Source organism: Pocillopora verrucosa, chromosome 6, assembly GCF_036669915.1.
Source record: "Pocillopora verrucosa isolate sample1 chromosome 6, ASM3666991v2, whole genome shotgun sequence".
Lineage (NCBI taxonomy): Eukaryota > Metazoa > Cnidaria > Anthozoa > Scleractinia > Pocilloporidae > Pocillopora > Pocillopora verrucosa.
In genome coordinates this window covers 10,235,374-10,248,696 of record NC_089317.1, presented here as the reverse complement: position 1 = coordinate 10,248,696, position 13,323 = coordinate 10,235,374, and the positions used below count along the sequence as shown (strand labels likewise).

Sequence of the window (13,323 nt, the reverse complement as noted above, 5' to 3'; positions counted from 1 at the left end):
TGCTACACTATATGAAAGGTCAGGATAGATGATTCTGAATGCCCTTCTTTGGATCCGTTCCAAATCTTCACTGATGTAGTTTGGTAGAGAACGATGGAATACAGGACTTGCGTATTCCAGGACGGGCCTAATACATGTCACATAGAATTGCACCAGTTCACTTGGTGCCACTCCAGATCTCTTGAGTTGACGTAAAAAGTAGAGACGAGAGGTTATTAAGTGTGCTGCATATAGTGGTTTCGGAAACCCAGATAGCCAAGCAGGTTATGTGAATTTTGCTTGTGATTATATGATATATGCACTGAAAAAACTTTTACTATAGTGCTAAACAGACTGATGCGCTTTCCATTTATTTATTTCTTTTTTATATGTGCTATCATTTACTGGTATTGACGATAATGGCTTACATCCAGTCGCCGAGAGGTTTTAATGGCTTACCTCCCTTGACATAAGCATTAAATGTTGTGTTAGAAAACTGCCACTGTTTGTAAAGTATACTGTAGTCATGCATTATACAGCTGTAGCTCCATACATGTACCAACATGATATTTTGATTTCAAGGCTCTCAGAGTTGAACCAGAGGTTCGCCTGTCAGGTTGTAAAAGCCAAAATAGCGCTTCTACTTTTTCCTGGTTGATAACTGTCTGTGTAAGATCTTTTGAATAATTTCATGTATGATATTGATTATTTAATACATATGAAATAGGAAGAAAGCAGAGCAGTAATTTAAACTTCGGAGCTGTGTTGTTCAAAGCTGAGTTAGAATGCACATCCTCCATACTGTTCTCTATACATTTCCTAAGATGCTGACAAGGAGTATTACGTCTCGATATTAAACAGAGAAGCTCTTTTAGTTGTCGAGCTAACACAAAGCCGGTTCTGAAAGTTAGCATGAACAGGACCAGCTGAACCATCTGCTCTCATGCTGGCTATGCCATTACTGTTGAATTTTATAACACTAAGACTTAAACACGACGTCAGACTGTAGTTCCAATTAAAGGTGATAGGAAATCCTTCATAAATCTGTTCAATCCCAGGAGGAAGCACTCCAGCTGGATTTGTTGTTGTTGTCCTAATCGGAATAGGTTCATTTCATGTGACACTTCCACCATCTGAAGGAGAATATTTTAGATCGTAGTTATATTGAAACAACTCACGTTTTCGATTTCGTCAAAACAAGAACGGCTTTCCTCTAATTTTGAGTAATCTAAAAGGCACAGCAATCTAGCTGCTGCTGTCGATATAAGAATCATCTAAACTCAGTACAAACCGAGAACTGAACTGGAGGCCTTTAACAAGGAAGGGTTACAAGGTCACTCTTTCTTCTCTTAACGGTCACAAGCCAAAAGTAATTTCGCAAAAAGACGCTTTAAACGGCCCATGAGAACGAAAAATACCACAATGGCGTCGTTTTACAACTCATTTAACTTTGTGGGATATTGATCAAATGAAGCCTTTAAGTGCTACTGTGGTTCTTGATATGGAGTGAAAAAAGAAAGAACCACAGTAGCACTTAAAGGCTTCATTTGATCAATATCCCACATCATTACGACATGCTACTAAAGGACACGTTCAAACGTTCATTTAACTTTAATTGAGGTATTGAGACAGAGATGTAATGTGGATATGCAATTTTCAGAGCGTTGTTCGTAACCTTCGCAGGTTATGTTCGTCTCATGTCAACAACAGTTATTGAGCACGAACGCATACTGTGGGTCTGCCCGTGGTGCAGTTTTGGCAAAGAAATCTGGAGTGGCAGGAACTAACAAAACCCAAATTTGATCAGAATTGGAAAACCTCGAAACCAGGTACATTGACCAGTGGTTTTACAAACAGCCCGGAATTTAATGAAGCCTATCGATTTAAATTACTTAAAAGCTTGATGAGTTTAAGGAAAATCTGTCTTAATCGTATGATTCTGTAATGAATGAGAGTAGAATGAAGAACCCTAACCCTCCTGGTTCCACTTTCTTTCCATCTCGTCGGCTGCCGCTGAAAAAAATATCAAATTATTTATATTTATTCATATAAGGGCCTGTTTACATGTAGTTAGGGGACCCCAGGTAGGTGAGGGACCCCAGCTAGTTGAGGTACCCCGCCTTGCCGTGATCGTTTACATTTATACTTAAGGCGGAGTCTGAGAGATGGAAAGCGCCAAGAAGCGGAAATACGTCAGTGTTATGACTTCCTGGGCTGATGTCATAATTTACTTTCTGTTTGGCTTGTGGATCAAGCCGTTCTAAAGCCGTTTTTAACAAAGTGTGGTGAGGCTTTCTGTATATTTTCTCATTTCTCTTGTGAAGCGCGAATGACCGAAATTTTGCGAGATTGCTGGTCTGCTTGTAATTGTTGTTAAATTCGTTTGTTGTCAACTTCCCAGTCGAATGCCATGCTCGCTTGAACTTTGCACAAATAGTTTTAACTATGTTTCATTGAAATGCAAGACTTAAATGATGCACAGTTTAAAAGGGACAACGTTTTATTATGTCTTTCATTGTCAAAAATTCCAAGGGAACCAGAATCTCAGTACTCTGTAATTATGTCGGGGGATGATAAAAATCGATAGAAACTGAGTGAGCCCTTTGATTTTTTAAATTGTTTTTGTTTAATTTTTAAGAATAACTAAGCAGTTATAAACCCATAGCACCCGTTAAGAAAGTTTCATGAAAGTTAAGATTTTGTGATGAAATTGATCAGTATATGGCGAAAAACTTATTTTTCTTAACGCCATCTAAACATGGCTAAACCGCTGGTTAAAAAAAATATGACCGTTTTCTCTATCGGGCCACCTTAATTAACAAAGAAATTTTTTTTACGACAAAAAGGTGCATTCGCTAAATTTCAAAATATAACGAAAGGGACAGCAGATGCAACATTGGAATATTTTTGGTGTGGATTCGTAGGACATTTTAAAATAAAATACATATTTTGTGTAAAAACTTATAAACAAATCTCTAACGCTAAGGAGGGAAAATTTGGGTTGCAGCTTTTAAACTCGTTAGTACAAAATCGTTTGCCTTTCTAAGACTTAAACTATAAAAATATGTAAGAATATATGAAAGCTGCTCTTTGCCTCGCTTCGTTGTCAAACAGCTTGTTTAAAGAGTTGCCTAATCAGTAAAAAATATGGCTAAACGTAAAATATATCAGGAAAATAAAAGATGATCCATCCTTTCCTGTATGATAAATCACTCGCTCAGACGGCAAGATCGTCAACATTAACGTAAAGTCGATCATCGTAATTTTTTAAGTTTAGCAGCCCCTGTAAAAAATAACAAGACATATGAAAGAATATGAAAAAGGGATTTAAATTATACTGTACTCTGTTAGGCTGTCGAGGATTTCTTCTTTTTTTTTACTTAGAGAGAGAGAGTATATCGCTGTCACAATTAATTTTAGATAGAGAAGTCTTAGATTGATTGTAGAAAAGGCAACTAACCCTAAACCTAACCCTTGAAAAACTAACCCCAAAGTATTCACAACTATCAATCGGAACAAAGGTTAACAACAAAAGTAACCAATAGACCTCAAAGTAGAATCAAGCAACCTCCTTGAAGCAAGGAAAAACGTTTGTGATCAGGCTGGGATTCGTTTTAGTTTTTATGTTCGATTTCCACTTTCGAAACTGAATTAAAAACTGCTGTAAAGCGACATAAATTGAAACCATAAACTACGTTTCGAAACCTTCATGGTGACGCCGTTATCAAGTTTAGTTGATCTAGCAATCAAACTTTGAAAAGGAAAAAAAGAACACAAAGAGTCTCTTTGTAAAATTTTCAATTCTACCTTGTGCCGGTTTTCCATTTCTTTGAGTTTGTTTCTCAACTTCTCAAAAGATGGTCTCAAATTAGGGTCGTCTTTCCAACATTTTGTCATTATGTCATACCTAAAAGGACGTCCAAAAGTAGTTTAATTAGAAACGGTTCGACCTATCCCAAGTGAAAAACCTTTTTGGTCTAAAAATTCCATCTTGTTATAATAAAGGACAAACGATTTATACAACAGATATCAACTCGTGATGGTGTACATATTGTTTCATTTACCTTCATTATGCAGGTTCAGCAAGTACAGATGGTTTTATCTTAAGGCTCACAAACAACTCGAACAAAAAGCGATACAAATACTAACGTACGAGAAAGCCATCATGAAACAGTAACAACACGATATTATCATACAACTTATCATCCACATGTTGTGGTTTAGGCATTCTGTATCCCTCTTGAAGTAAGTTTGCAATTTTTCTTCCATCCATCCTTGGATACGGTGAACCACCTGAATGGAGCAGGTAATGTTAATATAGTCTAAAATGAAAAGCTCTACAAATGTATTTCCATTAACAATTTTTTTCCGGCTAGGCCAGCGACTTTTGCAATCTAAACTGGCTTGGTATGACCGAAAACTAATTCTAAAGAGACTGGTAAACCCTGCTTACTTCACGAATTCGTGTTCCCCCAATTGCTGAAGCTAAAATTACTGGACTGGTAATCTGCCTAGTAACTTACCAATCGTGAAAATCTCATAAAGGAGAACTCCGTAGCTCCACCTGTAAAACAATCAGGATACATTTAAGGATGTAACATTTCTTCCTTACGTAAAATGTAGTTAAAACATCTTTTGTGATAAAAGGAAGGGGAGATGGGGTGGGGAGGGACACATACGCAGTGTCATAGGAGTTGATTCCTGGTCACTACCCATAAAAAATGAGGATAACCACTCCTCCCTGAGATGACCTCACACCAGCAAAATAAGAAGACCAAAATACAAAAGTAACCAAATAACATTTTGCAGACCTGAAAACAGTTCATATAAGACCTTTTTAATTAAGCTTAGTGCAGTGTTCATATCTTCCTTGTACTCACACATCACTCTTGGTAGAATATTTTCCGTAAAGCAACGCCTCAATGGCAGTCCATTTTACAGGGAGACGCCCCTGAATAAGAAGCAAAAATGCAAGGAGTTGGCGTAGTCCTTAAAAGTACTAATGCTCCCAGTTGGCAACAACACTGTAACGAAAGTTCCGGAAAACGGAACAAGATTTACTGAGCTTGTTTTCTTTAAGCAGTCACTCCAGTGAGGCATCTTCAGCCATATAATACAAGGCTTACAAGAACATTATGTCTTCGTACCCTGGTTTTTCTTTCGTAAACATTGTCCTCCTGCACATCTCTGGCCATTCCAAAGTCCGTCACTTTACATGTTTCCCCCTCTCCAACCAACACGTTACGAGCTGCAAGATCCCTATGAATAACCTTACACAAAGAGAAAAAGTTTCTTTTGGAAAACACCCTTTAAAGAAACGAGAGACTTAAGGGTGACTCAGCTGGCATGGGATGACGTCCTAGGCAGTTTGTCCACGGTTCAATGGAAAGCGAAGTATAATGAATGACAAATGAGGCCTTGTTCGATAGGGACGTCATTCAGAGAATAATTTCATCACTCACCGGTATCGATGACAAATAGGACATTCCATCAGCGATTTGCCAAGCAAACTTAATCAGCTGTTGTGAGGTCAGATTTGTCTGTGGTTTGATATCCGGGTCTTTGAAGTAAGTATCATTCAATCCACGGCTCTTTCTCAGGTAACCCAGCAGATCTCCAAAAGGAACATATTCGATCAGCACAAACAGTGGCTCTAGGTAGACAATAAAGTTTCGCAAATATCAATTAAATGCCGCAGATGCAGTCCACCAGTAAATTTTGCTGATCTTAGATCTCACTTATTGATAATGCATACGCTGCTATTTAGCAGACAGTATAAAACTCTGTCTACTTCTTTGCTGTCAAACAAACTCTATCCAGACCTCACTCGTGCGTGCGCGTACGCGCAAGAATAGAATAAGCCCAAGCTTTAAGCATTGGTTAGCCGCTTTTCCCAAAAGTCAACAAAAACAATATAATGGCTAATGGAATGATCGGGCGAATTAAATGGACTGTACCCGTCAACAAAGGCCTCCTCAAAAACAATAAAAATGTACTAAACGCCGCAGGGATCAATCGAATAAATAAAGTATCCTACGAGTGACATTCTACGTTTTGATTTCAAGACAATTACTTTAGCTTAGAGTAAGAGAGCCGCGCTTTTCAAATGAACATCAAAACTTTGTTTCGCACGTTCTGCTGGTTCTTAAAAAAAACAGTACGCGCCCTGCCCTGATTACCGCCCTGTTTCAAATAAGCACTATCCCCTCGCCTACCAAAAAGTAAATAAGCGCCCCTGGCGTCAAATCGAATCATTACGGTATACTCTATAGATTAAGAGGAAAGTTATCTTAAGCCAAAACACAAAAAATACCGAGGAAAACGAAGCTTTCTATACTTTAAAACTTAATTTTGTCTGACGGTAGCCATAGTTGATGATAAACATTTCAGTATTTACCAGACTTGGTAACACATCCCAGGAGTTTGATAATGTAAGGATGAGGTTTAAGTTGTTTCATCAATTCAAGTTCAGACAGCAAATCCTTTCTCTCTGCCTCAGAAGCGTTTTCTGCAACAAGACTTTCGGTCAATCATCATCGAATAACATTACAAATGAACCACAATCATATCATTCAACTGTAACATTATATAGGTAAACGTAAACAGATAGATAGATCATTAGATACATAAATGTATATATATATATATATATATATATATATATATAGATAGATAGATAGATACATAGATAGATGGACAGACAGGGAGACAGACAGACAGATAGATAGACAGACAGATAGATAGATATATAGATAGATAAATCGATATCATTCGACTCTACCATGCATCATATTAAAAGGTGCTTTTCTTCGTCAAGGTAAAGCGCCAAGGCTCTAAAAAGTAATCATGATTTAAGGGGGAAATATTTACACTACATCTTAAAATTCCATCGCTGTATCAAGTAGAACAAGCTTCGGGCTATGGACATAACTGTGGCCTAGTCATGTAGAATGAGATTACTCTTAACAGGAGCGTGAAAATTCTGCAGAAGCATATAATTAAAATTAAAATAAAACAATATGAGAGAAAACCGAACAATTTGGACAGACTTCTCGGTTAGTTCAAAGACCAAGTAAAACATGACTTTATTTCTTGGTACCTTTCAACATTTTAACTGCTACGAGCGTCTTCTTGGCTCTTCCTTGTTGGTTTATGACTGTTGCCTTGGCAATCTGGCCAAAAGCACCTTTCCCAACGATGTGCTTTATCGTCACATGTTCCCTAGGAGTCTCCCAGGAGCGTGTGTATAGATTAAGCGAAGCGTACTCGCTGATTTGTTCGGTGCTGAGTGGACTGGCATCTGTCATCACTGGTGAACGAGTTCTGTCATCCAGTGCCATGTAATGGCTTTGAGAAGGTTTGGGCAATTCAACTGCAATCTCAAAGAAAAAGCTGTTTTCAATTCAATGAAAGATGATAAACTACCAAAATTGCTTGGAAATTATTTCAAATCTTCAAACCAGCTGTCTTATGAAAAATAAACCACTGTTTACTTAGACTTATTGGAAAATACCAATGACTAATCGACTTAAAATCTGTATTGATAATAACTGTCTGAGTTCAGGTAAACTGTTAACCACATTGGGAAGACTCTCAGTGAAGAGAGCAACGTAAAAACAAAACACACTTAGGACTACAGGAAAATGTATCTTTATATGAAGGCATAAGATTTCATTTTGTAACCTACATGTACATCTGTACTTCCTCTTGTTTCATTACTTATATTTCCGAATGTTCTGAAACAGCAAATCAAATATGTCACAAAACACACCTAATTCTCTGTAAATGAAAAATCCAAATAAAAGAAAAACTTTCCGGACAGCTTAGTCCAATTAGAAAAGATGCTGGAAACCAGATGTAGGCTCGCCTACAGTCAGACCATACGAGCAGAGTATGTAGACTTGCCCTGAGCTTCTCATATATACCGAGAATAACATAATAAACGTACTTCACTTATAAGTTGTTGCTGTTCTGTTTTTTCTTAAGTTTTTCTACAGATCACTGAGATGTTGGTTAATGCACAAGTGACAACCAAAGTGTATAGTGGTATCCCTGCAGAGCTAGAGTGCCTTAAAGTTAGTGGTAATTGGAACAATCACAAACATTCACAGGAAAAAAAGTGTGGGTGTTAAAATTGTTAAAACGATCAAGCCATAAAGGAACGATGCAAGTAGACAGCAACATTTCTATAGAAAAATCTCACCTTTCACTCATTGCCACCTCTGTAAAGAAAAAAAGAGCGAAAAATAAAAAGGAAACCGCAAAAAAAAAAAACAACAACAACAATAACTAATCGACATCAAGCAAACTTTCTCTCTTGCAAGGAAAGAAAAGTCTGTTTGATGTACATCAAGGTGATTCCTTAAGTGTATAACGACATGCGTGGTCTTTTAACTATAATCAGCTAACCACACAATAGATAACAACAAAACAAAACATTAGTTTACAATACACTGTTTTTAAAGTTATCTGTTAAAGATATAGAAATCGCTTCAGCAAAGATCATTATGCAGTGGATAGTGAACTGAAGATTGTACTTAGTCCTAGAAGAAAGGAAAAATGTGAAAGATAGATTTCTAAGATGCCAAAACGAGTGTTCATTTGAGAGCATAATATGTATGCAACACTTACCTTCAGTGCTTTTCCTGTTGCGCCTCTTTTTCCTGCAAGTCCACCAAACTAATATTCCAGCAACAGCCAGTGCAGCAACTGATCCAAACACTGCACCAACAATAATACCTATGGCAATTACAAAGTGTGATAAGCTTCAGATAATTTTTTCCAATGATCTTTAATCATCGCAGATCTGCCTCTGTATTATTGTCAGGTAACCTTTGAAATTTAGTCAGAACTCAATTTATCTTCTTCCTGCAATTTTGTGTTTCACAATTCATTACATATATCGGGACTAAATAACAGGCTGCAATGCATCATTATGTACTTGTCCAGAAAAAGATATGGGATACAAATTCTGTGCAAGGTCAAACGAATTACCAGATAAGTTATATTGAATATTCCTCCCTCTGTAAAAGCTTTTAAACCACAACTTCCCATCGGTTATTCATGGCAAAAACAAGATGGAGGCACCCACTCCTCAATCCACAAATTTGTATATAAAAATCGAGCACAATCAGATCTCACTTTTTTTCTTGGCCAGGGTTAGTTGTATGGACAAAATGACACAAAAAAAAGAAAACCATGATTATAATCTTTCACTATTAACAACAAGAATGCTTTACCAGTTTTCACCCCACTTGAAAGCTCTGAAGATTCTGCAAAAAAATACACTCAATTAATTTGAGGAAAACAAGCATGGCTGTTATTTTTTTGGCCACACGTTATTTTTTCCTATAAACTATCTCAGAAAAAAATGTAAATGAACCATGCATGTTCTAAAACTACAGAACAAAAGTGAATTTAGGTAAATAAAAATCTAAGATATTGGGAAACAAACTAACCATTTCTTACATGTTTGCATTGAAATCAAAAGTTAACTTGACAAAATGTACAACAAAAGTGCGCACACATGATACATACACTGTCCTATTAGTGCTCAAATTGGGGCTGGTTGTGGTTGTCATAGTTGTCATTACCATACACCAAGTTTTCGAATCTCTATATAAATCTGCTACAGTACCAATTTTGAGTTAAATACAGTAACTTTCAGAACTATTTTTCACACCACAAACAGCCAAGTTAAGAGGGGCAAGGACATTAATAAATCAATTTGCAAAACTTTTGTAAGAAGTGTTATGAGGACTTAACCCCATAGGACCTGTCAAGTGGTGATGTGGCACCTCCACCTGTTGGTTCCACATCAGTTTTTTTCCCTTTTATGGCACCAACACTGAACTCTCCCAGCTTCCCATCTTTCACAGCGTTATTAAGTGTTATGATGACATCTTGTTCCTTTGTAGTGGAATTGAATTTCAGTGCAAGGTCAACAATGATACTCCCACACCTTGGGACAGATATTAACTGAGGGTTAATTAGACTGACATGAAATGGAAAACAGATAAAAAAAATAGCAAATAATATAATTTCTAAATTCATATATTTGGAAGTGAGAGCAACTGCTAATCATCTAAATCTCATTAATCCACATACCTCACACCTATCAACTGCACTCTTCATAGCCAGGTTTATAAGCAAAAGCCTCCTGAAGCTGCAAGTAAGCATTTCTATCATTGGTCTTAAAATGTTTGTGTACATGTATCACACATAACAACAAATGAGGATGAAACCAAATGTTATCTATTAAATTGAACAATTGGCTTTTTTGCCGAGAATCGGCTGAGAATCAGTCTCCGAGTATCAATCAGTTGTTTCTTAAAAGTGCTACTTCAATGAATAATTGTTCTTCTTCTCGTCACTTGCCTCTTATTTTAATTTGGAAAGAAAACGCCAGGCCTCTTATGGCTCTTAATACAGACCATGAGCAAACACTGACTAATAGGATGATTGTGCCAAGCTTTTCAAGTTCAAGATTTGTTGCATGCAATCCAGGAATTCAAGAAACACTGTAGAACTAAATGAAATATTCTCCACACATTCTCCACTGGCTAAATTTCCTTTTAATTATAATGCAGCTAGCACATCTGTCTCCGACCCTAAGGTAACCAACACTCTGTGACAATAATAATTAAAAACTTAACAGATCAAGTGAAGCTCAACACAGGCACACAGTTTAATGTGCAAAAACAAATCCCTCCAATGTAACTAGTATAAGTTTATTTGTAGCTTTGACAGCAATATCTAAGTTATACGTATATCACCTTACCGGTTTTCTTAATTTCTCCAGTAATAAGGATTGGTTGTATTTTCCATCTATACATGTTTCACTTGTGATGGCAATAGTTATGTTAATCACATTTCCTCCAATGTATGAGAAGTAGGAGAAAAATCATTACTAGAAGATTTACTCAATCTTTTTATTGATACAGGTATTCTGTTGAAAACCAAGGTTTTGTAAAAACTTTTCGACTATTCTGAGGTTTTTTTACCTCAGAGACAATTGAGACGTCCATTGCTTTCAGTAAGTGGCTTGTAACAAGAACAGCTGGGGTTTCTGCCATAGCTTACATGATCCTGGGCACTGGTCAACTTTTCATCATACCTCTTATTGATGGATTGTGTTGATTGCTTGTCAAATGACAAATTGTGTTGTTGTCCTATTTTTCTACACACAAACAAGAGAATCTGTCTAAAACAAAAAGTTTGAAAATGTTCTTACACTGAAGGAAAACAACGTAGGGTATAGGTCAGTTGCTCATATCAAACTGACCTTTTGCTTTCAAATTCAAATGTATGGCATTGAGGAAAATATAGAGAGGTAGTAAGGTGTTATTTGGCTTCTCTTACTTTAATGAAAACATCATAAAATTGATGTACACTGTAAAATATATAGGTCCTAAGTACTTCAGCTTTCAATGACTAAAAGATGAATCAAAGAACTAAAACCTAATCTCAATTTTCCCCCCAAAAATTCTCACACATGCAATTACAATTTTTCCTGTACCTTTTCAAAAGTCCTGACTGTAGTTTTTCCCTACTTTTGATACTTACCCGAGTATAAGCCACCTGAAGTTTAATTACTGCACTGTTTTCTTTGCATTTTACATGTAATAAAATAATCAATATTGTACATGTACATTGTAATTATTCATTTAGAAAACAGAGAGTTATCCACCAAAACAAAGTAAAAGCACCATATGGGCTTTAACAACCAGACAGGCAAACCCCTGGTTCAGCTCTACGAACCCAATAAAAATGTCATGTTGGTACATGTATGAAGATACAGCTGTTAGACACATGACTAAAATGTACATGTGAATTACAAACATTGGTAGTTTTTTAATCATCTCCATACACATTGGCCACTCTAAGGGGAAAACTTGTATCATTGAGGACTTGTGAAATATGAAGAGTATTCTTGTCACAAAATTGTTCTAGGTTATTACATGGAGTCCAAGTGTAAGTAGGTGGAGGGTTCCTTTCTGCTTCACAACGAAGAGTTAAACTTTGTTGTGCACCAATGATATACTCAGGTTGAAAATTAACAATCTTGACTAGGTCTGTACATCAAATTGGAAAATAAAAACTCATGCTGATTAAAAAACAGCATCTACACAAACATACACCTGATACAATGTAGCTACTGTAAGGGGTCCAACCCTACCAGTACACTTAGATACAAGAGGGTATTCTTTATCTAGTCTGATGTTTTTAAGTTGGATTTCGTAACATGGGTTTGCAAAATGTTCTCCAAATTTGTGTATTGTGGTTTAAATGAAATTGCTATTGTCTGAATGTTGACTGGTTGATCCTCTTGCCATTCATAGATGCATGTTATGTTAGTGGGCAAACACCTTCTGGAACATGGCAGTGCTGACTATGCTGTAAGAAGCTGCAACCATTTTGGTCCCCATGGCAAGAAAACAACACATTTTGCCACTAAAATTTCAAGAAAAAGTTGCCAATTGGCAACCAACAGATTAAAAAGGAAAAGCACGGAAAAATTTATCAATCCTTGGATGAATTAACAATAACTTATCCAGTAGTAAATGTTTCTGACACATCCATTTCATACTGTATGTAACCAAGCACATGAAAATGAAATACAAAGTGCTTTCTTACCATGGATGAAACTTGGGAAAGAGCTCTATACAATAGCTGACTACTTATATTTTCTAAGAAATCAAAATATAAATATGTATTTATCAGCATCCTTATTCCAAAAACTTTTGATGGTTTTTCTCGTTTTCAGGACACTTTGCAACCAAAAGCAAGTGAATATATGTATTCTACTTAGTTACGCCACATGAGATTAAAAGTTGTGAAAAGTAAAATTCTTGACAAAGGGCCACTTCCAAAAAAGGCCAAGTATCCTCCTTCAGTACCACTTAAACTAATCTTCCATAAATTTAATTTTTACAGTAAGAAGTATGGTGACTAAATATCTACTTTTGTAGTAATTAAAGATGCTATTCACAATGTCGAAGGCTTTAATACCACTATTTCAGCTCCCTTCAAGCAAGAGATGTTTCTCAGCTGAGCATAAGTACAGTTAAGGTACGCCTTAAATCTTATAGTCAGCAATACTTTCAAGCTCACCTATGACTTGCAATTGAATTGCTCGTTTCCAAGTATCAATCCTGAAGTCAATTAACTCACAACAAGGCTTTACAATTGTTTTTCTTTTGTGTCTTTTTCAATTGACTTGCAGATTTCGAGGCAAAGTAAACTTTGCCCCAATACCCCTAAACCAATCAGAACCTCTGTCTAAAAAACTATTATCATTTAATAGCCAATCCATTCTCACGTTAGTTTGACTTTATATGTTAA

General features: G+C 36.4%; 1 protein-coding gene across 3 annotated transcripts; it reads right to left on the bottom strand.

Moving 5' to 3' along the window:
- Nucleotides 1-373: 373 nt before the first annotated feature.
- On the bottom strand, nucleotides 374-13,199 carry LOC131795394 (tyrosine kinase receptor Cad96Ca-like). 3 transcript variants are annotated; one of them, XM_066169173.1, is made up of 18 exons: nucleotides 13,093-13,199; nucleotides 10,983-11,182; nucleotides 10,087-10,144; nucleotides 9,755-9,940; nucleotides 9,219-9,251; nucleotides 8,611-8,718; nucleotides 8,183-8,201; nucleotides 7,667-7,715; nucleotides 7,079-7,358; nucleotides 6,377-6,487; nucleotides 5,442-5,632; nucleotides 5,127-5,249; nucleotides 4,860-4,930; nucleotides 4,503-4,543; nucleotides 4,176-4,272; nucleotides 3,787-3,886; nucleotides 1,954-3,262; nucleotides 374-1,112 (listed from the first exon to the last, which is right to left on the bottom strand). In XM_066169173.1, exons 4-17 carry the CDS (start codon nucleotides 9,795-9,797, stop codon nucleotides 3,197-3,199), a joined length of 1,332 nt encoding a protein of 443 aa, XP_066025270.1. In that variant the 5' UTR covers nucleotides 9,798-9,940; nucleotides 10,087-10,144; nucleotides 10,983-11,182; nucleotides 13,093-13,199; the 3' UTR covers nucleotides 374-1,112; nucleotides 1,954-3,196. The 3 variants fall into 3 exon arrangements, with proteins under 3 accessions (XP_066025270.1, XP_066025271.1, XP_066025268.1); XM_066169174.1 differs by having other exon boundaries at nucleotides 10,983-11,158; nucleotides 13,093-13,188; XM_066169171.1 differs by lacking the exon at nucleotides 13,093-13,199 and having other exon boundaries at nucleotides 10,983-11,834.
- Between the last annotated feature and the right edge of the window lie 124 nt (nucleotides 13,200-13,323).

Excerpts from the sequence above, each read along its gene's own strand:
- LOC131795394 (XM_066169173.1), bottom strand. The coding sequence starts at position 9,797 with ATGTGGAACCAACAGGTGGAGGTGCCACATCACCACTTGACAG. Across the intron at positions 4,931-5,126 it reads TTTACGAAAGAAAAACCAGG|GGGCGTCTCCCTGTAAAATG; the intron begins GTACGAAGACAT and ends CTTCTTATTCAG. Across the intron at positions 4,544-4,859 it reads TATTCTACCAAGAGTGATGT|GTGGAGCTACGGAGTTCTCC; the intron begins GTGAGTACAAGG and ends ATTGTTTTACAG.